This window comes from Schistocerca piceifrons, chromosome 1, assembly GCF_021461385.2.
Source record: "Schistocerca piceifrons isolate TAMUIC-IGC-003096 chromosome 1, iqSchPice1.1, whole genome shotgun sequence".
NCBI classification, from domain to species: domain Eukaryota; kingdom Metazoa; phylum Arthropoda; class Insecta; order Orthoptera; family Acrididae; genus Schistocerca; species Schistocerca piceifrons.
Window position 1 is genome coordinate 327,972,435 of NC_060138.1, and position 26,115 is coordinate 327,998,549.

Consider the following 26,115-nt stretch of genomic DNA (forward strand, 5'->3'; position numbering starts at 1 on the left):
TACACAAACCAGGTCAACTTATTTTGTTATGTGAAGCTTCTTCTCAAGGTCTAAGTAAAAGTCCTTCAGTTCTTGTTCTTTTTCTTGGAAAGTTGTATCAACTTTAGCACATTTTTGAGCCATATCTTCTATAAAATTTTCCCATTCAGCCTTTCGAATTTCCCTCTTAGCTTCCAATGTTGTATCCTGAAGACAAGTGGAAACAGAAAAATATTAACAACTAGCATTCAGTTACTTAAAATTAATAAAATAAGCTAAGTCAGTAGTAGCCACTAACCGAACGATGTTTTTGTTCTTTCTCAAGAATCCGATTACACATGCTCACGGCTACTTCCAGGTTCCCATTCAGATTCGGTAAATGAATATCAGAAGCTAATTTTACTCTCTCAATCTGAGTGTCTTTAATCTCTGATACACACTCAAGTATTTTGAACAGCTTTTCTACTTCCCCATCTGATCTCTTCTCCTGAAAATAAAAAAACAGGGATGTTTCAGAAAAACATAAAAATGCAAGAAAAAACAACTGACAATTCTTAACAACTCAAAGTCTAAAGATGATACTAAGAAGTAATTCCAAGGTAATTTGAAGATAGAATACATTTTCAGTACACAATAAAGATGAACCTGAACTTCTGAGCTTCCAGAAACAAAATCAATTTACAGCTGAGGTCAAAAATGAAACAGACCCAACTTCTAATGACAAAACAAAGACAGCACCACCCTGAACTCCAAGTCTAAAGACTGTCACAAACAACACACAGACTAGAACAAAGTGGAGACTATATAATGTTACCCATGGCAAAATGAAAGCACATAATGTGACAGCATTATGTTATTTTAGAAGTCGCCTGGATACTAAAATACACAGTACAGCTCCAGTAATTCAAGCTAATTGGGGCTGAGGCTACATCAAATTACAAAAAAAAAAATAATCAGATAATATGGAAATATCACTAAATCAATGGGTAAATCATGAATAAATGTTAAATAAGAACAATAATCATAGAAAAATAAATAAAAAAATATAGTATGTACCCAGGTCATATGTAGACAAATGGGCACACATTTTCAAGTTGCAAAAATATAAGTCACATTTTAAAGAAACTGTCCATGGTCATATATAAAAACAAAGATGATGAGACTTACCAAACAAAAGCGCTGGCAGGTCAATAGACACACAAACATTCACACAAAATTCAAGCTTTCGCAACCAACGATTGCTTCATCAGGAAAGAGGGAAGGATAGGGAAAGACAAACGGATGTGTGTTTTAAGGGAGAGGGTAAGGAGTCATTCCAATCCCGGGAACAGAAAGACTTACCTTAGGGGGAAAAAAGGGCAGGTACACACACACACACACACACACACACACACACACACACACACACACACACACACACACAGACGACATTTGTAAAGGCAAAGAGTTTGGGCAGAGATGTCAGTCGAGGCAGAAGTAAAGAGGCAAAGATGATGTTGAAAGACAGGTGAGGTATGAGGGGCGGCAACTTGAAATTAGCGGAGGTTGAGGCCTGGCGGATAACGAGAAGAGAGGATATACTGAAGGGCAAGTTCCCATCTCCGGAGTTCTGTCAGGTTGGTGTTAGTGGGAAGTATCCAGATAACCCGGACGGTGTAACACTGTGCCAAGATGTGCTGGCCGTGCACCAAGGCATGTTTAGCCACAGGGTGATCCGCATTACCAACAAACACTGTCTGCCTGTGTCCATTCATGCGAATGGACAGTTTTTTGCTGGTCATTCTCACATAGAAAGCTCCACAGTGTAGGCAGGTCAGTTGGTAAATCACGTGGGTGCTTTCACACGTGGCTCTGCCTTTGATCGTGTACACCTTCTGGCTTACAGGACTGGAGTAGGTGGTGGTGGGAGGGTGCATGGGACAAGTTTTACACCGGGGGCGGTTACAAGTGTAGGAGCCAGAGGGTAGGGAAGGTGGTTTGGGGATTTCATAGGGATGAACTAAGAGGTTACGAAGGTTAGGTGGACGGCGGGCGGAAAGACACTCTTGGTGGAGTGGGGAGGATTTCATGAAGGATGGATCTCATTTCAGGGCAGGATTTTAGGAAGTCGTATCCCCACTGGAGAGCCACATTCAGAGTCTGATCCAGTCCCGGAAAGTATCCTGTCACAAGTGGGGCACTTTTGTGGTTCTTCTGTGGGAGGTTCTGGGTTTGAGGGGATGAGGAAGTGGCTCTGGATATTTGCTTCTGTACCAGGTCGGGAGGGTAGCTGAAGGATGTGAAAGCTGTTTTCAGGTTGTTGGTGTAGTGGTTCAGGGATTCCAGACTGGAGCAGATTCGTTTCCCACGAAGACCTAGGCTGTAGGGAAGGGACCGTTTGATGTGGAATGGGTGGCAGCTGTCATAATGGAGGTACTGTTGCTTGTTGGTGGGTTTGATGTGGACGGACGTGTGAAGCTGGCCATTGGACAGATGGAGGTCAACGTCAAGGAAAGTGGCATGGGATTTGGAGTAGGACCAGGTGAATCAGATGGAACCAAAGGAGCTGAGGTTGGAGAGGAAATTCTGGAGTTCTTCTTCACTGTGAGTCCAGATCATGAAGATGTCATCAATAAATCTGTACAAAACTTTGGGTTGGCAGGCCTGGGTAACCAAGAAGGCTTCCTCTAAGCGACCCACGAATAGGTTGGCGTACGAGGGGGCCATCCTAGTACCCATGGCTGTTCCCTTTAATTGTTGGTATGTCTGGGCTTCGAAAGTGAAGAAGTTGTGGGTCAGGATGAAGCTGGCTAAGGTAATGAGGAAAGAGGTTTTAGGTAGGGTGGCAGGTGATCGGCGTGAAAGGAAGTGCTCCATCGCAGCGAGGCCCTGGACGTGCGGAATATTTGTGTATAAGGAAGTGGCATCAATGGTTACAAGGATGGTTTCCGGGGGTAACACATTGGGTAAGGATTCCAGGCGTTCAAGAAAGTGGTTGGTGTCTTTGATGAAGGATGGGAGACTGCATGTAATGGGTTGATGGTGTTGATCTACGTAGGCAGAGATACGTTCTGTGGGGGCTTGGTAACCAGCTACAATGGGGCGGCCGGAATGATTGGGTTTGTGAATTTTAGGAAGAAGGTGGAAGGTAGAGGTGCAGGTTGTCGGTGGGGTCAGGAGGTTGATGGAGTCAGGTGAAATGTTTTGTAGGGGGCCTAAGGTTCTGAGGATTCCTTGAAGCTCCGCCTGGACATCAGGAATGGGAGTACCTTGGCAAACTTTGTATGTGGTGTTGTCTGAAAGCTGACGCAGTCCCTCAGCCACATACTCCCGATGACCGTGGTACTTGATCGTCGGGAGTATGCGGCTTCAAGGAATCCTCAGAACCTTAGGCCCCCTACAAAATCCTTCACCTGACTCCATCAACCTCCTGACCCCACCAACACCCCGCACTCCTACCTTCTACCTTCTTCCAAAAATTCACAAACCCAATCATCCCAGCCGCCCCATTGTAGCTGGTTACCAAGCCCCCACAGAACGTATCTCTGCCTACGTAGATCAACACCTTCAACCCATTACATGCAGTCTCCCATCCTTCATCAAAGACACCAACCGCTTTCTCGAACGCCTGGAATCCTTACCCAGTCTGTTACCCCCGGAAACCATCCTCGTAACCATTGATGCCACTTCCTTATACACAAATATTCCGCACGTCCAGGGCCTCGCTGCAATGGAGCACTTCCTTTCACGCCGATCACCTGCCACCCTACCTAAAACCTCTTTCCTCATTACCTTAGCCAGCTTCATCCTGACCCACAACTTCTTCACTTTTGAAGGCCAGACACACCAACAATAAAAGGGAAAAGCCATGGGTATCAGGATGGCCCCCTCGTATGCCAACCTATTCATGGGGCGCTTAGAGGAAGCCTTCTTGGTTACTCAGGCCTGCCAACCCAAAGTTTTGTACAGATTTATTGATGACATCTTCATGATCTGGACTCTCAGTGACGAACAACTCCAGAATTTCCTCTCCAACCTCAACTCCCTTGGTTCCATCAGATTCACCTGGTCCTACTCTAAATCCCATGCCACTTTCCTTGACGTTGACCTCCATCTGCCCAATGACCAGCTTCACACGTCCGTCCACATCAAACCCACCAACAAGCAACAGTACCTCCATTATGACAGCTGCCACCCATTCTACATCAAACGGTCCCTTCCCTACAGCCTAGGTCTTCGTGGCAAACGAATCTGCTCCAGTCCGGAATCCCTGAACCACTACACCAACAACCTGAAAACAGCTTTCGCATCCCGCAACTACCCTCCCAACCTGGTACAGAAGCAAATATCCAGAGCCACTTCCTCATCCCCTCAAACCCAGAACCTCCCACAGAAGAATCACAAAAGTGCCCCACTTGCGACAGGATACTTTCCAGGACTGGATCAGACTCTGAATGTGGCTCTCCCGCAGGGATACGACTTCCTGAAATCCTGCCCTGAAATGAGATCCATCCTTCATGAAATCCTCCCCACTCCACCAAGAGTGTCTTTCCGCCCGCCGTCCACCTAACCTTCGTAACCTCTTAGTTCATCCCTATGAAATCCCCAAACCACCTTCCTTACCCTCTGGCTCCTACCCTTGTAACCGCCCCCGGTGTAAAACCTGTCCCATGCACCCTCCCACCACCACCTACTACAGTCCTGTAACCCAGAAGGTGTACACGATCAAAGGCAGAGCCACGTGTGAAAGCACCCACGTGATTTACCAACTGACCTGCCTACACTGTGGAGCTTTCTATGTGGGAATGACCAGCAACAAACTGTCCATTCACATGAATGGACACAGGCAGACAGTGTTTGTTGGTAATGAGGATCACCCTTTGGCTAAACATGCCTTGGTGCACGGCCAGCACATCTTGGCGCAGTGTTACACAGTCCGGGTTATCTGGATACTTCCCACTAACACCAACCTGTCAGAACTCCGGAGATGGGAACTTGCCCTTCAGTATATCCTCTCTTCTCGTTATCCACCAGGCCTCAACCTCCGCTAATTTCAAGTTGCCGCCACTCATTCCTCACCTGTCTTTCAACAACATCTTTGCCTCTTTACTTCTGCCTCGACTGACATCTCTGCCTAAACTCTTTGCCTTTACAAATGTCATGCTTGTGTCTGTATGTGCGGATGGATATATGTGTGTGTGCGCGCGCGAGCGAATGTATACCTGTCCTTTTTTCCCCCTAAGGGTGAAAGATCACTGGTACAATTTCTTCAGGCAATTCCGCTTTTTCTTCAGTTCTGCCAATGGAAGGCCATCTTCGACTGTACAGTAGGTATCCATTTCATTTTGTAAAATCTGGTTCCAAGACTTTTTTGTGCACCTTTATCTCAGACCATGAATAGGCTATCCAATAAACTGTCTTGTATTATAGCTATTTTTAGAAATTCTCTGATGGTTCCTTCACCTTTTGTTGTGTGTAGAAGCATCCGAAGCAAACAATGATTTTTTTATATATATAACACCTTGGTCCATAGCCTGTATTAAACTCATCACATTAGGGGGTAAGAACAATGTGTGAATACTGTCATATAGTACTTCTTCCTCATCAGGGTGTGAACCAGCATTGCCAAGCATTGAGATTGCTTTGGAAGCCAAGCACTTTTTGCTTTAGGTAGCTTTTGGTTTCTGAAACAGAAACTTCAAAAACCCTCTTCTTAAAAATATTTTTGTTGATCCAAGCAGAGTTTTGGCAGACATATTTAACTGGCAGTGCAGAAGCAGTGATATTTTTACAGTTCTATACTTAGCATACTTCCCTATTACCAGCAGCTTCGGTTTATGATCTCCACTTGCATTCAATGCAGCAAGAACTGTTAACCTCTCTTTACATTTTTTGTAGCCCGGGGCAGCCTTTTTTTCTTTCAAGGCTCAAATTTTAGAGAGAAGCATTTTATAATTTAGTTCTGTTTAATCACAGTTGCACACTTTATCAGGAGTAAGAATTTCTTCTTGTATATTTTTTCTTAATTTCTCACAAAATTGTGTAACAGTTTGAGAAACTGCAGAAGGTTTTTCCACCACGAATTTCAAGCTGCCTTACATTGCATCGCTTCTTTCACCTACCCAACCATCCTGTACTTGCAATAAAATCTTCCCTTGCCTTCCTTTAACTCATTTCTACAAAATACAGCTTTTTCTTGCAGAACAAGAACTGAAATTGGATTTCCATTTGGTATCTGTTGAGTGAACTAAATGAACAAAGCCTCCCTCATTTTTTATACACAGATTTCTTCACTGACTTCCATTGAAATGCAAAATAGAACAATTGTTTGACGAAAACTCCTCAATTTTGTCTGTTTCTACATCAATCTCCAACTGTCCATACTCAGCAGCATTTTTTTATGTTTCTCTTTTGTCTTGTCTTATCAAAGCCTCCAGTTTCACATTCACATGCACAAATTTTCTCTTACTCCGACCACTCATTGTTCATAAATACAAAACTTTAAAATTAATGTGTCACGGGTGGACTCTCAACAGTACTGATGTTACTGCACAACTAACTACAGTTCATGCAACAATGGTCAGCCAATGTTGTAAAATGTGCATTGTTACTTAGGCATACTTCATTAAGGTACAACAATCACAGTGACAACGCGGATGCTAATGCTCTGTACAACTGATTGTCAATTGTACAGTTGTTAGTGAAGGGTCGACATAGGAAACGAAAGCACACTCCTCCAAACCTAACAGTACGTCCATCTGTAAGAGAGGAATTAGCACTCTGAGGCCAAGTTATTTCTGTTCATTGTGAACGCAAACCCTAAGTGAGACAGTTTTACCTGTATTGTACAGGGAAAATTGAAAAAAGTTCAAAATGTAACACAGTTGAAAGTGTGTAAAACGTACGTGCAGACAATATGTGAATGTGCTTTTACTCTAGTTTTATATTTAAAAATTTAATTTACTTTTTTATTCATTTTACTGTTTTGCTTTTGTCACTAACCTCTCCTCTACTTTGTAGTGAGTGAGTGGGTGTGTGTGTGTGTGTGTGTGTGTGTGTGTGTGTGTGTGTGTGTGTGTATGGCCATTCTTTTCCTTATTTTCCAACTTGTCCTGTAATTCAACCAGACCTCACATTAATCTGCAATTGTTTGATAATTGCGAAATCTCTAAGAATACTTTATGAAATTTTAATGAATACTCTCCATCTGCTGAATAGTACTTTTAACTTAAAACTTCTATCTATATTGTAGCACAAAGTATAAGATGGCTACATTGACAGACTTCAAGTTATCTGCAGGGCAGAGTTGTCTGCTGGCAAGCCATGGTGGTTTTCCAGGAGTATCAACACATTCTGACAGTTTCCTGCAGGAAAAACAAAATATGAGGTTCATTCAAATGAAACTGGTCAGTTCATCTACCTCTGCCTTACACATAAGGTGGCACCATGTAACTGCGGATATGGTGTCACCATCTAGTGGTAGAGACTGACATGTGCACTGTTTGATGATGCATAGTGCCAGTGTGGTTTCACACTGAAGAGAAGGTGGTCACTCAAGTTATCGTCCAGTACCGAACATGCAGGTGAGTAAGCAGGAACAACAAGTAGTGATTCGATTTTTGGTGGCAGAGGGAGTTGGAGGCCATGAAATGTACTAACGGATGAAGGCTGTGTACGGTGAGTACAGTGATTCGTTCAAGTGTTGTGGAATGGTACAAACGATTCCTTGAAAGGCACGTGTCACTGGAAGACAATGCTTGTCCTGGACTGGCTTATCAGAAATGGTTGCAGAGGTGAATGCTTTAGTCTTTGACAACTGTAGAATCACCGTGGACAAGATCCATTGGTACTAGCGTGGGCACCGCCCACACCATAATGCATCATCAATTGAACTTTCAAATAAATCTGCGGGTAGTGGGTTCCCCACCAACTGACCGCCGAACACTGCAATACCCGAATGGTGATGTCTGTGTCATCTACAACATTATCATGAGGAGGAACGCAGCCAGTCTTTCCCGTATTGTCATCATTTTGAACCAAAAAGCGTGCATCAGAGCAAGCAGTGGAAACATGCGACTTCACCACCTCCAAAGAAATCAAAGACTGTACACACCATTTCTGGTAAGGTCAAGATGTCCTTTTTTTTTAATCACAAAGGCCCACTGCTTGTCAAATTCCTGGAACGGAGAACCACCATCAATGCCCAGCGTTATCAAGCCACTTTACGGAACCTTAGACAAGCAATCAAGTCTAAACGCCGAGGAAGGTTGTCCAATGGTGTTATCCTCCTGCATGATAATGCTCGCCCACACACGGCCAATGCGGTAAAGACAACATTGCAGCAGTTTCAGTGGGAAATGCTGAATTTCCATCCACCGTACAGTCCCGATCTGTCACTGTGTGACTCATGTGTTTGGACCTCTAAAACAAGCTCTTCACGGGCATCGATTCGCAACATACAACAAAGTGTGTGACTGGGTCCAGACGTGGAGCCAACAGCAGCCAACTAGTTTCTTGAAGGATGCAATCGACCGGCTAGTGTCGCAATGGGATAAATGTGCCAACAGTTTTGGCGACCATTTTTTAGGATGTGTACTGTGTGTAACAACATTTTTGAGTTAATAAAATAATTACTGTTACTTAACACTAGTGACCAGGTTTCATTTGAATGCCCCTTATACACTGACTGGCACAAAAAACACCACACTTCAATTTCTTACAAAAACTGAAATTTATTTTAAATTTGTGACAATTTAATGACACTAATCTGCTATATTATGATGGAATATTATGGTACGGTCCCATCTAAGTATCCAATAATGAAAAACAAAAGATGATTATAAACAAATTTAGCAAATCAAGCCAGAGATGAACATTCGAGGGAATTCTGAATAAGCTCATAAAGGTTATGCATGTCTGTCTTGAAGTTACACACTTCACACTTTCCTTCAAAGACCTCAGAGACGACTGAGGAGACCTGTCAGCATCTTCAAAAGCATGTAGTGCCACCTCTTGCACCAATGAAGGCATTCAACCTTTCAGGCATGTTCAGATTAATGTGGAAATGTCTTATTGATGAATCATATCCCACTCTTCCAGGAGGGCATTCTGTAGGTCCTGTAGGTTATCTGGATAGTGCTGACAGGCTCTTCTCCCCGGCTGGTCCCAAACGTGCTCAATGGGATTCAAATCAGGGCTTCAAGCAGGCCAACCCATAACATGAATCCTTGCTCATCTAAGAACTCTTCCACAATTCTCGCAATACGTGGGCATGCATTGTCATGCATTACTGTAAAATCATAACCAATAAATGGAGCGAAAGAAACAACTTCCTCCACATACCGATGTGTGGTAAGGCTCCCATGCTCCACGAAGACCAAATCCATCCTTGCAGCTGTATTGATTTCTGTTCACACCATCACAGATCCACCCTGAAAAGGCGACCTGGATGATATTGTGCAAGGGGAATACCTTTCCCCTGGCCTTCTCTAGACCCTCTCTCTTCTGTCAAGTGATTGGAGGACAAATCACGACTCAGTGAACAACACTTGATCCCATTGTTATACTGTCCAGCCAAGATGTTCCCTTGTGAAACATTCTAGAGCTGTGCAATGGTCTCTGGTGAGTTCCAGACCTGTAGCAAGTCTTCTGGACTGATGATTGGCTTCTTCCAGTTCTGTTCAAATGGTACTATCACTAACACTGACCTCTCGAAGCTGGTGGAGTTGATTTCGTACTGCAGTAGGGGTGGTGTGATGGTTGCGGAGAACTTTAAGTTGTAAGAAGCAGTCATCTCTCTGATGTTGCTCTTCTCAAGCCTGTATTGCCCTCCTTGCAAAGCCTCCAGTTTCCCTGTGCCTTTGTACAGTTCCACAAATGAATAGTTGTCAACACTTCTGCAACATAATGGATGCTGCAGCCATCTTCCATCAAAGCAACAGCTTTTGCAGCTTGTCCAGGACTTCACGGCATGTTTAATGCAGAAAGCTGATTACAACATCATACAAAAAGATTCTACAAACACGTGATTGAAAGGGGAACAATTCAGGGTACAACAATAAATGCACAAGAGTGGGAAAACATTATTTGCTCACATTCAGTAGTGTGTTTTCCAGGCTGCGCAGGAAACAATAATTGAGGGTAGTGCAATAAACAATCAACACCCCATTGCTTGTTCGCAAAGCTGTACCAACAATGTATTATGTCTAAAAAAAATTTGTTGAAGTGCTTCACTTTGATTAAATAGACAATTACACAATAATTACATCATTTATTGAGTGTTGCGTTTTTCATGTCAGTCAGTGAATTAATTCCACTCCACAGCACCATCAAAGAAAGGTGATCAATGTTAAATTTTGTAGTTTAAAGATGCCACAATTTGCACTGACTCATAACTACTGTGTTTTAGTAAATCCAACCAGTTGAACAAGTATTACTCAAAAATGTGGAATACAACAAAGATGAACTACATATCATGACAGAACCCAATTTCAAATATTTACTAAGCTATCAGATGAATTAACAACAGACCAGGACAGACCAGACAGCTTTAGAAGGAATGTACAGAGTCTCTTGACAGTATATAAGGTATGATATATAACTTAACTCACTTTAAAATGTACTTATTTCAGCTCTAATAATTCCGTCATAATGAAAAGTGTTCAATATGACAACCATGAAATATAAAAAAAATGCATCTAAGTATCACGAAACAGAAAAAGAGAAATACATGAAATTGTCCGTATAATCACATCTGTGCAACAACTATCATAGTCTACAATTAACTATTTTTATTGACAAGCGTTCGCAAACAATCACAATGCTCATCCATCATTTCATAAAATAAAAATTCTAAGAGGAAAAAAATACAGAATGGAAAGTTATAGTAAGAAGGGAAACTGGGATGTTTGTCAAGGAACAAAATGGTTTGTACATTGATTAACATAACTTTGTGATCAACATTTCAGCAAGTTGAGACATAGCACCAGCTGCCAGCTATAGTTATGACAACCATGATATATAAAAAAATGCATCTAAGTATCACGAAACAGAAAAAGAGAAATACATGAAATTGTCTGTATAATCACAGATGTGCAAAAACTATCATAGTCTACAATTAACTATTTTTATTGAAAAGCATGCCAAAGTATTCAACTATTAAAAATATTTGACAATCGCCCCTGTGAATTGAAGATACTGATAGATAAATTGGTTTTAAAAACAAATTAACATCATTTTAGTTTGTTAACTTGTCTTATTCAAACATGAGTTTCTGGATGGGTTCAAATATTGAATTTAATCCAAGTTCAAGACTACCATAAAAGCCATTCATATATGTTCTAAATACACACATTTCTACTGAGAAAACATGTTTACAATATAACCAAATTACTTGTTGCATGTATGATTGATGGAAAATGCTGCTGACTAAAGCTGGGACTTATCCTTGCAGCAATTCATTTGCTTCCATAACCCTCCTGGCCTCAACATTTACTAACCCATTGACATCACACCCTCCACCCAACAGTGTCCTCTTCCTCTGTCCTGTCACCCCATCCTTATCCACACCTCCATGTAATGTTTATCATGAACGACACCCCACAGGCACCCGTACAAGTGCACCACATGCCTACCCCTTGCACCCGGCACCCCTGCCTCCTAAATTCCTCCCCAGCAAACCTGCTGCCTTCCTTCAAGCCAAGAGCTACCCTTCCCAATGCCTCTTCTTCTGTGTGTGCCTGACAACAACTCAACACCTTTGATATGCAGTGACTGGTCTCCTTTACTTCTAAATTATTTGCATTCTACCAGAACTTTCCTTACTATATGAAATATTAAGCTTTTTAAACTCAACATACAGGAGATATGCTGAGTCCCAAATAGGCACAACAGTAAGACTGTCAAACAAACGCCCACCCCCGCAAACGCCCACCCCCGCAAACGCCCACCCCCGCAAACGCCCACCCCCGCAAACGCCCACCCCCGCAAACGCCCACCCCCGCAAACGCCCACCCCCGCAAACGCCCACCCCCGCAAACGCCCACCCCCGCAAACGCCCACCCCCGCAAACGCCCACCCCCGCAAACGCCCACCCCCGCAAACGCCCACCCCCGCAAACGCCCACCCCCGCAAACGCCCACCCCCGCAAACGCCCACCCCCGCAAACGCCCACCCCCGCAAACGCCCACCCCCGCAAACGCCCACCCCCGCAAACGCCCACCCCCGCAAACGCCCACCCCCGCAAACGCCCACCCCCGCAAACGCCCACCCCCGCAAACGCCCACCCCCGCAAACGCCCACCCCCGCAAACGCCCACCCCCGCAAACGCCCACCCCCGCAAACGCCCACCCCCGCAAACGCCCACCCCCGCAAACGCCCACCCCCGCAAACGCCCACCCCCGCAAACGCCCACCCCCGCAAACGCCCACCCCCGCAAACGCCCACCCCCGCAAACGCCCACCCCCGCAAACGCCCACCCCCGCAAACGCCCACCCCCGCAAACGCCCACCCCCGCAAACGCCCACCCCCGCAAACGCCCACCCCCGCAAATGCCCACCCGCACTTCACAAACGCAACTCCCACACACATCCTCCCTGGATTTTCCACTGTTTAGCTTCTTAAACTTCATGATAATTCCTTTGTTAGGGGGAAATGCGAGTACAAAGAATTGGAACCTTAGCTGTTGATTAATTATTATTAGTAGCTTGAATCTCGTGCCTCTTTCGTATTCTACTGCAGCATTCTGAGCAATTTGAGAAAGGAACAACTTGATTCAATCCATCTCTTATTGTTTGAGAATGTTCAGCTTTATTCTGGTTGCTGTAGCTTGCTTCAGAATATATTAAGCAACAGTCTTTTATAACACTACTACATTTTTATTTTAGGCTTAATATAAAATGTTGCAAATGTAAAGGTAACAAAAGAAGATAAGGGACATGTCAGCTGTCAGGCAAGCTCTGAACAGCAAGTAAGCTATTAAAAACATGAAAGCTATGCTTTACGCATTGATCACTTCTCACGTATTTAACATTAGTAACTTTTAAAATATTACACTTGCTATGTACTCTATTCTTCCCATACTTTTACTTAAACATACTGCTAACATTTCATGAATGATAGTTGAGCAAACTGTTACTAACACAGAAAATCCGAAAATAGTAAAATGACATAGGTAAAAGCATGTGAAAACTTACTTCAAATTCTCTCAGAACAAATTTGATCTCTCCATTTAAAAAAGGCCTATGATCAAACAAGCGTGTCCATAGCTCCCCCGTGTCTGGAAAATGAAATTCAAAATAACAGACCTCACATATGAACAAAACAGTAATTCACATGTTTCAGCATACTTTGTAATGTTTATTTGCTACAGTACTCAACACAAACTGCAAGAAACAAATCTGCCAAATTTAATATCCAATATGAATATTTAGTTCAGCCACATTCAAGTTCATGATTATTCTGTAATATACTTTCAGTCTCTTCTATTGAGGTGAACATTACATTTCACTTCTTATTCATAGAAACTAAATGTAAGATCAAACTATGAAAAATCCAGGATGGAATAATGAATAGTACAAAAAGGAAATCAGTCCTCCTCCTGCAGCAAATCTGTACAATTACATGGCAACAGCAGGGCCTTTGGAATTCCAAAGTAATTAAGATTCTCATCTCCTAGACACCATACTTTCTTTTATAACATTTTATTGTTTGCTGATGTGTTACAAGCTTAACACAAATGCAGCTGAGGTATGCTGAACACGATAACACTGTGCCACAGATTGGATATATCAAATAGTCATTTATTGCCAGAATGACTCACCATATGTAGACCATGAGACAGTGTCCTGGTACTCATCTAATACAATGGTTTCAGTGCACACGTACCTGTAGCCTCACTGTGCCCATAAGTGGCTGAAATGATTGAGCAAGATAGGGGTAACTGGCTGACTGAGTGTTGGACTTAGGAAAGATGTGTTAACAACTCCACAAGACAATGTGTTTGTTAACACTTCTTTGGAACATCCATTTTTAAAAGCTATTCAACGAAGAGAATCATGAAGACCAATTTCACTGGCTGCTTGTAAACCATTCACAACTGCTTACAAATGCTCACCATGGAGTCCATTGGGCTGCTAATAAAGAGTCCCTCCCCAAGGATCACAAACTTTATAGGCTTTTTTGCATTGACTGAATGTAGACCACAACTGGTACCACATTATCTTTCAGATGAGTCAATATTTAGCACAGTAAATGAGGGTCTGGTGATGGTCTATGGGTCACTGGGAGCAAGTTACGATGCATTGCACAGGGCGCAAGATTGGCATGTCGACCACATCACTGTTTTGTGCTGGATGTCATCAGGTGGATCAGAGATATTTCATTGAGCTTATGGTTATCTCACCATGAATCTGTGTGTACACCGATGAAACAAGTTACGGTGCCTAGTCTGACAGTGCGTTATCCCAATGGAGCAATTCAGTTCCAAGACGACCACTCGCCTGTTCACATTAGTCTGTTCAGCTGTGGTTTCCGCAACAGACTGGTGTCAACCTCATCGACTGGCCTGTTTAAATGATGGTCTTGAGGGACAATGAAAATATGTGGGCCAAAATGAAGCATCACATGAACCCACCCTGGCCCACACGAGCCCTACACACACTTGACAAACTGTGTGACCTAGCGCTGGACACATGGCAGTCTCACGAACGATGTAACATTACCAGAGACTGACTGCCACCACCATGCCTCGTCAGGTGAGGACAGTAATTGATGCCAATGGTGGGTGGGCATCATATTAGCCTCATATGCAATGTGAAACATTACTCCACTTTATTTTACAACATTTGAAGTAACTGTATGTTTGTTAACTGAAAATCTATGTGATAGTCAATCTGCTTCTAAATAGAAATTGTGTCCCAATATGAGACTGTCAGAAACAACACTTAATATTGACCAACATGAGAACAAGTACACCCTAAAATAATTTTCTCTTCGTTGTTGCCCCTTGAACATTTTCTACACTTACTATGCAAGAGAAGTGCAGTCCGAGCATACAAAAGCGTTTTTTCAAGTTAATATTCCTCAGAAGCCCAAGGATAGCATTCCATGCACTGTGTTCATTTCTCTCTGACCCCACTCTTATATTTCTTGGGAACAATGTGTTTTAAACAGTTCAATGAATTCCATATATGAATTTGCATTATGTGTGTGGAATGGGGTGATAGATGACCAAGTATTAGCACAAAAGGATTAACACCAGATGGCTCCAGAAAGTTCACAAAATTATCAAGCCACTTAGTAATCCAGCTACCTGGGTGGCAAGCTGAAGGTATCCTAATAGAGATAAAGTGTGTGATATGTGATACTGTGGCATATTAGAACATACATAGTATCACATAATGCAGATAAGCCATTTTGCATTAGAAATTTAGGCTCACTAAGGCAAAGCATATGCAATCTATCGTATGCTGTCTGTATTTCCATACCCATAGACCACTGAATTTATTGCCTTCTTATTTTCCTTGAAAATTAGAGACACAAGAACCACTTTGATACCAAAATTCATGAAGTCGTCATTAAATATTTATTCTCTCCCACTCAGTTTCACTCTAATGATTATTCTGCTGCATCTGCTTTTCCGTTCAGTCTGTTACTTCTGTAAATAGTGTTATGCATGCCGACAAAACTCTCTCTTTGACAACTTAATTTGCATGTGATTGTTTTCAAAACGGAGTGATAGTAAATTTTAGTGTTCCCAAATAGAAGGACGAAATGATGCTGCTGAGCTTAGCATTTGCATTTGAGTGTGTAATTTGAAAAAATATATTATTACCAATTCAATTATTTACTCCCTCCATCATTTCAAATGCTAGCTTCATTAGAGAAAATTTTGCTGGAACACAGTCCACCAGGGATCCCCACTTGACCATATCCAAATCTAAAGAAATTTGGTATGAGGGTTCTATATGGTCTCTGATGGTTGTATACCAAATTTCAGCCCAGTATCTTAAGTGGTTGAATTTTTGGAGGCTCCTGAAAAGACGCTACTCATTTTCGCAATACATATGAAGATGCAAATGTGCCAAGTTTTCTAGTCTTTTTTTTTTTAGAAGTTCTAGAAAACATTTGATCATTTGCTTGTGGATGTCTACATATGAATCAAATTTGAATGTCTACATGAAAATATATGCACCTTCAAAGCTGGTCAAAATTTTCAACATGTAAATTTTAGGGTACTTTTTTTGGTGGGGGAGGGGGAGGGGGAGGGAGGAGGAAGGACGCTATATCTCAACTGTGTCTTGTTCAATCCTTTTTTCTTGTCACAGCTGGAAAGATCATGTTTTAAGCTTTCAAAGCTATATTGTTTAATTTCTGGATCTTGCATTTTGATGAGTAAGAATACATTTCAAAAGGTATTATTTTAGCACTTTCAGAAGATTGAAAAGTGAAATATTTTGCTCATTAAGCCCCAGAACTAATTTTTTTATACCAGTATATAAATCAGTTTTAAACATTAATTTAACACATTCCATAAAAACAAGTATAATTAATACACACCACAGAAAATTTGCAAAACAAAACTACTAAAGAGTCAGTTCGATTTTTGGTTAAACAGTTCTACAATTTTGTCAAGTGCAGATTGTGAACAACTGTGTTGTCTTCCAGATGATGATTATGATTATGTTGCTTTTAAAGTCACAAAAGTGTGCTCCTCATGAATCCAGCAGCTGTCTTTAGCAGGAAGCAGGAAGGAACAAGAAGAATTGTGTGGGTGCATAAAGCCGATGAGGACATCTTGTTGTTCATGTAAAACTACACACTCATTTCCAACACATCAAAAATTGTCATACATACATGTAACATATTGTCCTAGTTGTAAGTCTGCAATTGAGATTGCTGGAATTGCTTCATCTGCTTTGAAGTCATGAACCATGACTGTTGTGGTATCATTGGAATCGGTGCTTACTCTGAGTTGATTATAATTAATTGGCTAAAACTGATGATTATCTCTTTTTCCAGATAGTGTGTGTCTCATGGCAAACACTGTTTCCTGATCAGACTGAATTTTTTCAATCTCTTCTTTCGGTACATGAAAAAACTTTATGCCTGGAATACTGTCACCACAGAATTTGAACAAATCATATGGAGTCAATATTTGGCTATCTAAGGGCTTCTGCAGACTAGCATGGGCTGCTTGCCTTTTTGCTGTTCCACCAATGCCATCTCAAGACGAATTACCATGACGTGTTAAAAAAAAATCCATTTGGTAGTGAGGCCAAAATCCTTCTAATGCAGACAAAAATTTATGAAATTTTTGAAATTCTTATACTGAGCAGCTGAACCACCACTTATGTAATAAATGTTCTTAATGTTTTCAATTTTGTCTTTAAATATGCTATTAACTTCATTTGAAAGGAATGAACAGCAGTGGTATCATGTCAGAGAAAGTTGCTGATCATAAATATGCTACTGTAGTGACACTGCCGCACGCCAATTCAAGCTTGCAGTGTGTGTATGTGTGGTGTTTCTGCGTGTGTCAGTGCAGTGCTGTGCAATCGTTATTACTGTACGTGACGTCTGTGTAGTTCCGCCCCCAAACTCTGGAGGTGCTGTGTTTTCTAGCTTTTATATTCGTTCTGATTATTATTATTATTATTATTATTATTATTATTATTCCTTGTTTTTTGAGTTAATTGGTAGTTCCGTGCCTCCTGGCTTGTGTGGACGAGTACTGTTTTCTCTCCAATAACTACGGAAGTTTTCCCAGGATTAAGGATCCTTCTGTAGAGACCAGAAACAAATTTTGTAACTCCGATCAGTCCATGCATGCTGGGCGTTGTCAGATACGCGCTCGCAATAAAGTTATTGTTGCTGAACTGAAGGTCTTCTGAGTCACATTAAGCAAAGGTCAAACAGCCACCAGTTTAGCTGAACCTGACAAGTGGTGACCCCGACGTGATCCAAGCAGAAACCGACGTGATTAAGAAGAAGCAGGCATGAGCTACATAAGTAACGAGCACATAATGACCGAACAGCAGGCAGTCTGCAGGATTGCAGTCAGTCTGCCGTCGTTCTGGCCCGACAACCCGGTACTCTGGTTTGTGCAGGCAGAGGCAAGTTTTGGCTGCGCTGGAATAACAGCTGAAGCAACTAAATTTGCGTTGATTGTAAGCCAGCTCGACCAATGTTAAGCAGCCAAGGTGCAGGACATAATCACAGTACCGCCCGAGACTGGAGCTTATGCCAGGCTAAAATCAGAGTTGATTCGACCGGTGGCCGCATCACAAGAGGACCGGATATGTCAGGTTCTGACACAGGAAGAAATTGGCAATAGGAAGCCTTCTCAATACCTGAGACATCTACGCAGCAAAGTTGACACCGTTACTGTGCCAGACAGTCTACTCAGAACGCTGTGGAGCAGTAGGTTGCCGCCGCAAATAAAAGCCATAATCGCCTCACAAACGGACATGCCGCTGGATGACGTGGTGCAGCAAGCAGACCGAATTCAGGACACAATGACACCGGCTCAGGTCAGCGCAGTCACGGCGTTGGACAACAGTACAAATAGTACCGCGTCTGTAGCACGGGCCGACCATGATTCACTCGCAGCCAAGGTTGAGCTTTTGTGCGCCCAGGTCAGTGCGCTGCTGGCACGTGACAACAACAATAGAAGAAGCTGATACAGACTGCGGCGTTCCAGAAGCAGATCTTCGAGCGGTACTACCACTCCGCAAGGCGAGGTACTGTTGTGCTGGTACCACTGACGATTCGGCGATCAGGCAAGGAAGTGCACATCGCCATGCTCGCACCCAAACACCACCGATGGTCAACAATAGGCGCAACCGACTGCCAGTTATCCTCCAAGCGCCTGTTCATTACCAATAGGAGTTCCAGCGTAAAGTTTTTAATTGACACTGGGTCGGACCTGAGTATCATACCACGAACAGCCATACATCATTGCCGGCCGACAACTGCCTTCCGTCTGACGGCTGCCAACAATTCTTCCATCGCAAAAAGGAGCTTAATCTCGGTCTACGTTGCCCGTACGAGTGGAATTTTATAGTGGCTGACGTCATGGAGGCAATCGTCAGGGCTGACCTCCTGGCACACTACCACCTGCTGCCGGAAGTCGTGAATGCACGCTTGGTAGACAGCGTCACTGGCTTAGCAGTCACGGGTTTCCATCGCAACACTGCAACGCACAGTGCCAAGTTGGTCCATGCTATGGAGGGTGAGTACACTGAATTACTGCTTAACTATCCAAACTTGACCAGGCCGCCCGACGCTCCCAGGTTCATACCACATGAAACGGTGCATCACATTCAAACGACTGATGGTCCCCCAGTAGCATGCCGACCTAGGCGTTTCGCTCCGGACCGACTGTCGACAGCGAAGGCAGAATTTGACACCATGATTCGCGAGGGCATAATGCGACCATCTAAGAGCCCGTGGTCCTCCGCATTACATCTTGTTCCAAAGAAGGGTGGAGCTTGGCGCCCATGTGGTGACTACCGTGCGCTTAACGTGCGAACAGTGCCGAACAGATATCCTGTTCCATTACTGAGGGATTATAATCACGCTTTACATGGTGCCACGGTGTTCACAGTTCTGGACTGCGCTAAAGCGTATACACATATTCCGGTGGCCAATGACGACATTCCAAAGACTGCAATAATAACGCCTTTCGGTTTATTTGAAAGCAAATTTATGACTTTCGGTTTAAGCAATGCTGCTCAGACCTGTTTTTTTGAGTTAATTGGTAGTTCCATGCCTCCTGGCTAGTGTGGACGAGTACTGTTTTCTCTCCAATAACTACGGAAGTTTTCCCAGGATTAAGGATCCTTCTGTAGAGGCCGGAAATAATTTTTTAACTCCGATCAGTCCATGCATGCCGGACGTCAGATACGCGCTCGCAATAAAGTTATTGTTGCTGAACTGAAGGTCTTTATTCTCCTCAGTCACGTTAAGCAAAAGTCGGACAGCCACCAGTTTAGCTGAACCCGACACTACTATTGACATTCTTTGCCACCAAAAGAGACAGATGGATGTGATATGGCTTGACTACTCTCCCAATGAAATCTTTGCATAGCATCTTGAACAAATGAATAATTCTCAGCAAAATCCATCAATATAATTAATCAATTTTCTGCAAGGTGTCTTTGTAGCTGCTTAAGGTATGAACTTTTGTGTTTTGACAGAAAGTGATGGCTTCTAAAACTGGTAATTTTCAAAATTAGTGCCTCTATGAAATCTTCAACAGTCCTCTGACATGTCTGTTATGTGTGTCTGTCAGTAGAAACCTCTTGCTTGTATTCCAAGGTTTCTTCAGGGTATAGTCTTTAAAAGCTTCTTTGACAAAAGCCTCTAGTTGCATTTTTCCTGGACATTCCTCACAATGTGGCAGCATCCAATCTTTTGATTCCAAACTGCATACAGTTTTTTTCATCAAATTCTTGCAGTCGTCTTGGATAGATGTTGCTGATGCCAGCAATAATTGCCCCCCCCCCCCCCCCACACACACACACACACACACACACACACACACACACACTAAATGTGATCCAGAAACACCAAATGTAGAACACAATTTTGGCTTGGGCTCACAAAATTGAGAACCTCAGTTGATTTCCATATTGCTTACAATAAGCAATTAACACTTTTTCAGGTTACAAAGGAGCAGGCATTTCTGACAATCTTTTCCCCATTTATTCTTACTGCAACACAATCCTTTTTGTCAGGACAAACGAGAAAACTCGTCATCTTCAGAAAAGGTGAGGACATTTTGTTTTACTTCAACATTGAGCTTTTTCCCCTCTGTTTTGCAAGTACTGCCAAAATCCCATCTCCCCCCCTTAGTCTCCTAGCTCACTTCACCATTTTACTTGAAACAGGAATTTATTTAGTGGTTTTTTTTCAATAGTCCAGCTATTTCAGGCCAGGGTCAAAATTTGAACTTTCCTGTAATTTTTTGAATTCTGAAGCTTGAGGCTTCAATTAAGATGTCCACATCTTTTCCTTTCTAGCACTCTTCTGTTTGTATTTGAGCAATATCTACTTGGCTCACACCAACAGCTGTAGCAACTACCTTAATAATGCTGCCCTGAGCTTTCAGAACTTTGCACTTTATGTATCCCATTGAATCCCTTTTGCTGATCTGTTTAAGCTTTAATGGTGACACTAAGTGATGATAATGAAGCATTAGCAGTGAAGCAAGCATCAACAACATCCATGTCTTCAGTGGATGGTGATTCTTCCTTATCCTGATGGAATGATTCATTTTGGGCCACTTCATGTCTACATTTTGTAGAAATTTTCTGACCAGGTTTAAAAACTTCATTAGTCAGTAACTTCAACGTATCAGACAGTTACTGATGTTAAAACCACTTTGATACCGTGTTTTTCTTCACCAAACAAGTTACAGCAAGTCTTCTGCAGGAATTGAAATTTTGTCAACAAGGCATCATCAAATGGACAAATTTGGGCATCTTCAGTAAAATCAAACCCAGACCTATGTTGAGGAAGCTCCTTGTCCACTGGTGATATTTCATAATAGAATGGTAATGACTTATGACAAGCAGTGCCATCCTATCCACCAAAGTAGCAGGGTGCAAGGGTCTCTTGGTTCATTTTATACAACAGTTTATTAACCCGTAACAAGCAATTTTGAAAGCTCATGAATGTTCTGGTTTAAAGCATAGCAGATTCAGACTTGTTTGTATATAAAATATACCAATTAGCATATCAAAACATATTGTTTCAGTGCTTATCTTCAGCTACAACAATGATTATCGATTATTCAAACACACAGAACTCAACACTAAGATTATAAAATGTCAACACCAAAGACTAAACCGCACAGAACTCTGACACTGTGAAAACTGCAAGTAATGTTAGCAACAACTGAAAGTGGTGATTCAGCAATATACAAGGGTCATTCACTAAGCAATCCCGCACTTTTTTTTTTGTCAGAACGTATCTATTGTTAAGAGTCAGAATTTGGTGACAATATACATCAACATGTCTTGTCCATGTCCTATTTTTCTACGTCCAGTCTTAGAGTATGGTTCGTCTGTATGGGACCCTTGACAGTTGGGTCTGATTCAAGAAATTAAGAAAGTCCAAACAAGAGCAGCAAGATTCATGACTGGTACATTTAGCCATCGCGAGAGCGTTACAAATCTCATAGAAAGTTCGAAGTGGGACATACTTCCAGATAGACGACGCGCTAAACAGAAGGGACTGCTCACTAAATTCCGAAATCCAATCTTCACCAAGGATGTAGAGCATATATTATTACTTATTACCACCAACTTTCAAATCGCGTAATGATCATCATTCAAAGATAAGGGAAATAAGAGCTCGTACCAAGGCGTTCAGACAGTTGTTTTTCCCTCATGCAATCCGCAAGTGGAACAGAGGGGGGGAGATAGAGATATGATTTTGGCGCGAATTGTGCCCTCTGCCACACATCGCTTGGGGGTTAGCGGAGTATATATGTAGATGTAGTCTCCATCACGTTCTATGGCCATATGCCAACACTGTGGAAGAGCATGTATTCCCTGCTGGTACAAGCATGCAAAGTGGTGCAGCCAGCTTTCATCCCCGTAATGATCCATGACAGAAAGGCCTCTCCGTCGGTCTCAAAACACTCCAACAATTCAGATGAAATGGCCTTTCTTTGAATTTGTGGTCCACTGTGAGCATTTGTGGAACCCATCATGAGCACCTCTGAATATCCAGCAGTCTCTATCATTGCCAACACACTTCCAATGCTGACCGACAACTGTAGAGTCAATTGTCTAGTTGTGATGCAATGGTCAGCATGAATAACGGCAGCCACACAATTCAGCATGTCATGAGCAGTGGCTACGACAGGAGATCCCGAGTGTGGCTGATCATGGAGTTCTGTTTCTGCATTTCCTGAGGCAGTAACTCTCTTTACCCATCACCCAACTGTACACCTATCAACTGCAGCATTACCATACATTGCACACAAATGTTTATATGGATGTTCACCACACTCCCTTTTTCTATGCACAAGAATTTAATAACAGCATGCTGCTTATAATGTGAGTCATTTGTAGACACCACTTTGACGCTGTACTACAGCTCTGTCAACTGTCAAAATGGTTTGAAACTTCATCGGCACAAAGAACAAACATCAAATGTGAAGTACCAACAATGACGTTTGTCTACATAAATTAATGGCTTTTTTAAAAATGTGTGTTGAACAACCCTTGTATCATTGCTGCAAGGACAGAGCCTTAAAAACCATTGCTGCTTTATAATGCCAATGGAAACTGAATGACAATGCATATAGGCACCACAATGCACTGTAGGATTAAAACGTTCTAAAATGACATAGCATTCCATTACGATCTTTTAGATTTTATAATCTTAAGAACATTTTCTGAGGCTTTATTATATTTATATTCCATACTGTAAAATAATGTAAAAACACTTCTTATCATCATAGTCACATTCCCTAACCACAGGCAAATCTTATACAAATCTTATACTATTAAAAGACAATACATTACACATTTTTTTCATTTACAACTTCAAATTGTACTAATTTTTTGTATTTATCAGTAATCCATTTTCCCCACTTTTGATAGGTATTCTTACACATCAATATGCAAGATCCATAAAGCCAGCTTTGAAAGCTTAAAGCATGCTCTTTCCAGCTATGGCAAGAAAAAAAAGGGTTGAACTAGACACAGTTGAGATGTTGCCCCTCAAAAAATACCCTAAAATTGCACATAGATAATTTTGGCCAACTTTGCAGATGCATATCTTTTCATCTACACATCCAATGTTAATTAAATTTGATCCACATATAGACATCCGAGGAAGGAATAATAATCTGCAGTTTTGGTGTGATTGGTACATATGACAACTGCTCCAACATTATGCTGCCTATCATGTCTTTATCAATTTCAATTGCCAAGACTACCACCAAGTAGCCAATTGGAACATGGCTTATATGGATTATGCACAATCATCTTCAGCTACTCTTCACTTTCTTGGCTTAAAACTTTTACATCGACATAGGGTAGTGCGGTCAAATAGCAGTGATTTCCAGTTGTTGCATCCAGAGGTACAATATCCTTCTTCCAGGTTATTATTACATAAATGCCAAGTGTTTAAGATATAAAACACTTCTATGCCCAACTTTGTGGTCAGCATGTATTTCAGTTTTCTGTGTCTAGACCTACATTTTTAGTTCATATGCCACTTTAAAGTGTCTGTTGGAGGGTACATATTATGTCATTATCATTCCCTTTTCCTTATGCTGTTCCAGAAATGAAAGGTGCGCGCAAAGAACAGCTGTCTGCAAGCCACTGTTCAAATTTCATTGTAATGTTCAACTCACAAAATGCATATAGAAGGAAGAAGTACGTTATTCAACTTTTCTTGGAATGAGTATTCCTCATAATACACATCTATTTCTTGATACTCTGCATAAATTTAATAAGGTGTTTCAAATACTCTCTTTTATTCTCTCACAGCAAAGTGCAAAGCCACACGAAGTAAAATGACATTTCGGTGACACCAGTGGTCTTAAGTTTCTTACACCTGTTGTCAAAGTAGTGACAAACTTTTGAGCAGCTTAATTTACCAATATCCTTAAGCATAATCAAGATAATCAGCATGATCGGGGAAAGATACGCTAGCTGAGATTCTTGTAAAAACAAATTCAGGGAAAGGTAGGATGGCTGAGATTCTTGTAAAAAAATGTACAGAGAGACACTATCATACAAAGCAAGATCCCTGTGGTTACTGGTGTCAAAGGGGTACCATTTTTAGGTTGGAACAAGGATTCCAGCACCTTGTTGTGAAAGAAGTTAAAACAGAAACACCCCACACAATGCTTCAGAATGCACAGAAAAGTAACAGTAGTTTATTTCATCAGAATATTAGAGGACTGAATAACAACACATAAGAGCTTCATGTCTGTTTGGAAAATTCAGAAGGCTCTGAAAAGACAGGTACATCCAGTGGTAATCAGCACATCATATAACCATAGTGTTAAATATAAGAGATTATACTCCAGCATGTTACATAAAACTAAAATGGGAAAAGGAAGAGTTGATGCATATTAACATAGAACACAAGGTAACATTGAAAAAAGTAGATTTTGTAGGTTAGTGATCTTCACACAGAAATGTGTTCATTGTAACTCTGCACAGATCCCCACAGGGAAGTTTTGAACTGTTTATGAGGTATATGGATTCCTTACTGTGCTATCTGTCAGGCAGCAACAAGCAGTTATTAGTATGTGGTGACGGCTGGTCATCATTCCCTTCATCTGTCAAGTGGCAAACCACGAGTAGCCGTCAAAGGAAGGAGGCGAAAGACAAATTCTGGAAAGCCTAAGTGTAACTGACTTAATAAGAAAAAAATAAGAAATGAAAAAGAACAAAGAGAATAAAAAGGTGGAAAGGGCAGTGGCCAGGCTGAGCCACCCAGCAAGGGCCAGTGGAACCCCTGGAGGGGGGAGGGGAGGCGGAGAGGGGTGCCCTACCAACCCCGTAAGCAGTCAATAACACAAAAAACCTTATCTTACAGGGACAAATAGAAACCACCTTCACACGAAAAACTTAACACCAGATGAGCCGAGTTGGTGTCTTCTACTAGCACCAGAGGGAATGTGTCAGGAAAATTAAGATGTCGTCTCAAAGCAGACAAATTAGGGCAGCCTATGCGTAAGTGGACCACGGTCAGGGAGGCTCCACATTGGCAGCGAGGGGATTTTCATGTCTGAGAATGTGGCCATGAGTCAGCCAAGTGTAGCCAATGCAAAGTCTACAGAGAGGACAGTGGATTTGCTGAGAGAAGCACAAAGGGAAGACTGTCACATGGTTGTGGTCTCCTAAATTGTCCTCTGGGGATATCAGAGCAGATCATTGTGAGTTCCAGGCTTCCAGCAATCGATGGCATATAAACAACCAAAGGTCCGGTTCTGAGACATCCATTTCCAGATTTGGCATCCTGGTGGCCAGTTTGGTCAACCAGTCAGCTCTTTCATTTCCCGAAATTCCAACATGAACAGGAGTCCAAACAAAAATGATTGGCTGCCCAACTTTATGGAGGTCTGAGACAAGATCCTGTATAGTCGTAACCAGTGGGTGAGGAAAGTAGCACTGGTTTACA

General features: G+C 42.1%; 1 protein-coding gene across 1 annotated transcript in view; it reads right to left on the reverse strand.

Moving 5' to 3' along the window:
• Positions 1-18: 18 nt before the first annotated feature.
• LOC124788399 (biogenesis of lysosome-related organelles complex 1 subunit 5) overlaps positions 19-26,115 on the reverse strand; it is a 34,197-nt gene continuing 8,100 nt past the window's right edge. The window contains exons 2-4 of the mRNA XM_047255668.1: positions 13,152-13,234; positions 278-466; positions 19-186 (exon numbers count right to left, since the gene is read on the reverse strand). Coding sequence (XP_047111624.1) covers positions 19-186; positions 278-466; positions 13,152-13,234 — 440 coding nt within the window. The remainder of the gene's footprint in view (positions 187-277; positions 467-13,151; positions 13,235-26,115) is intronic.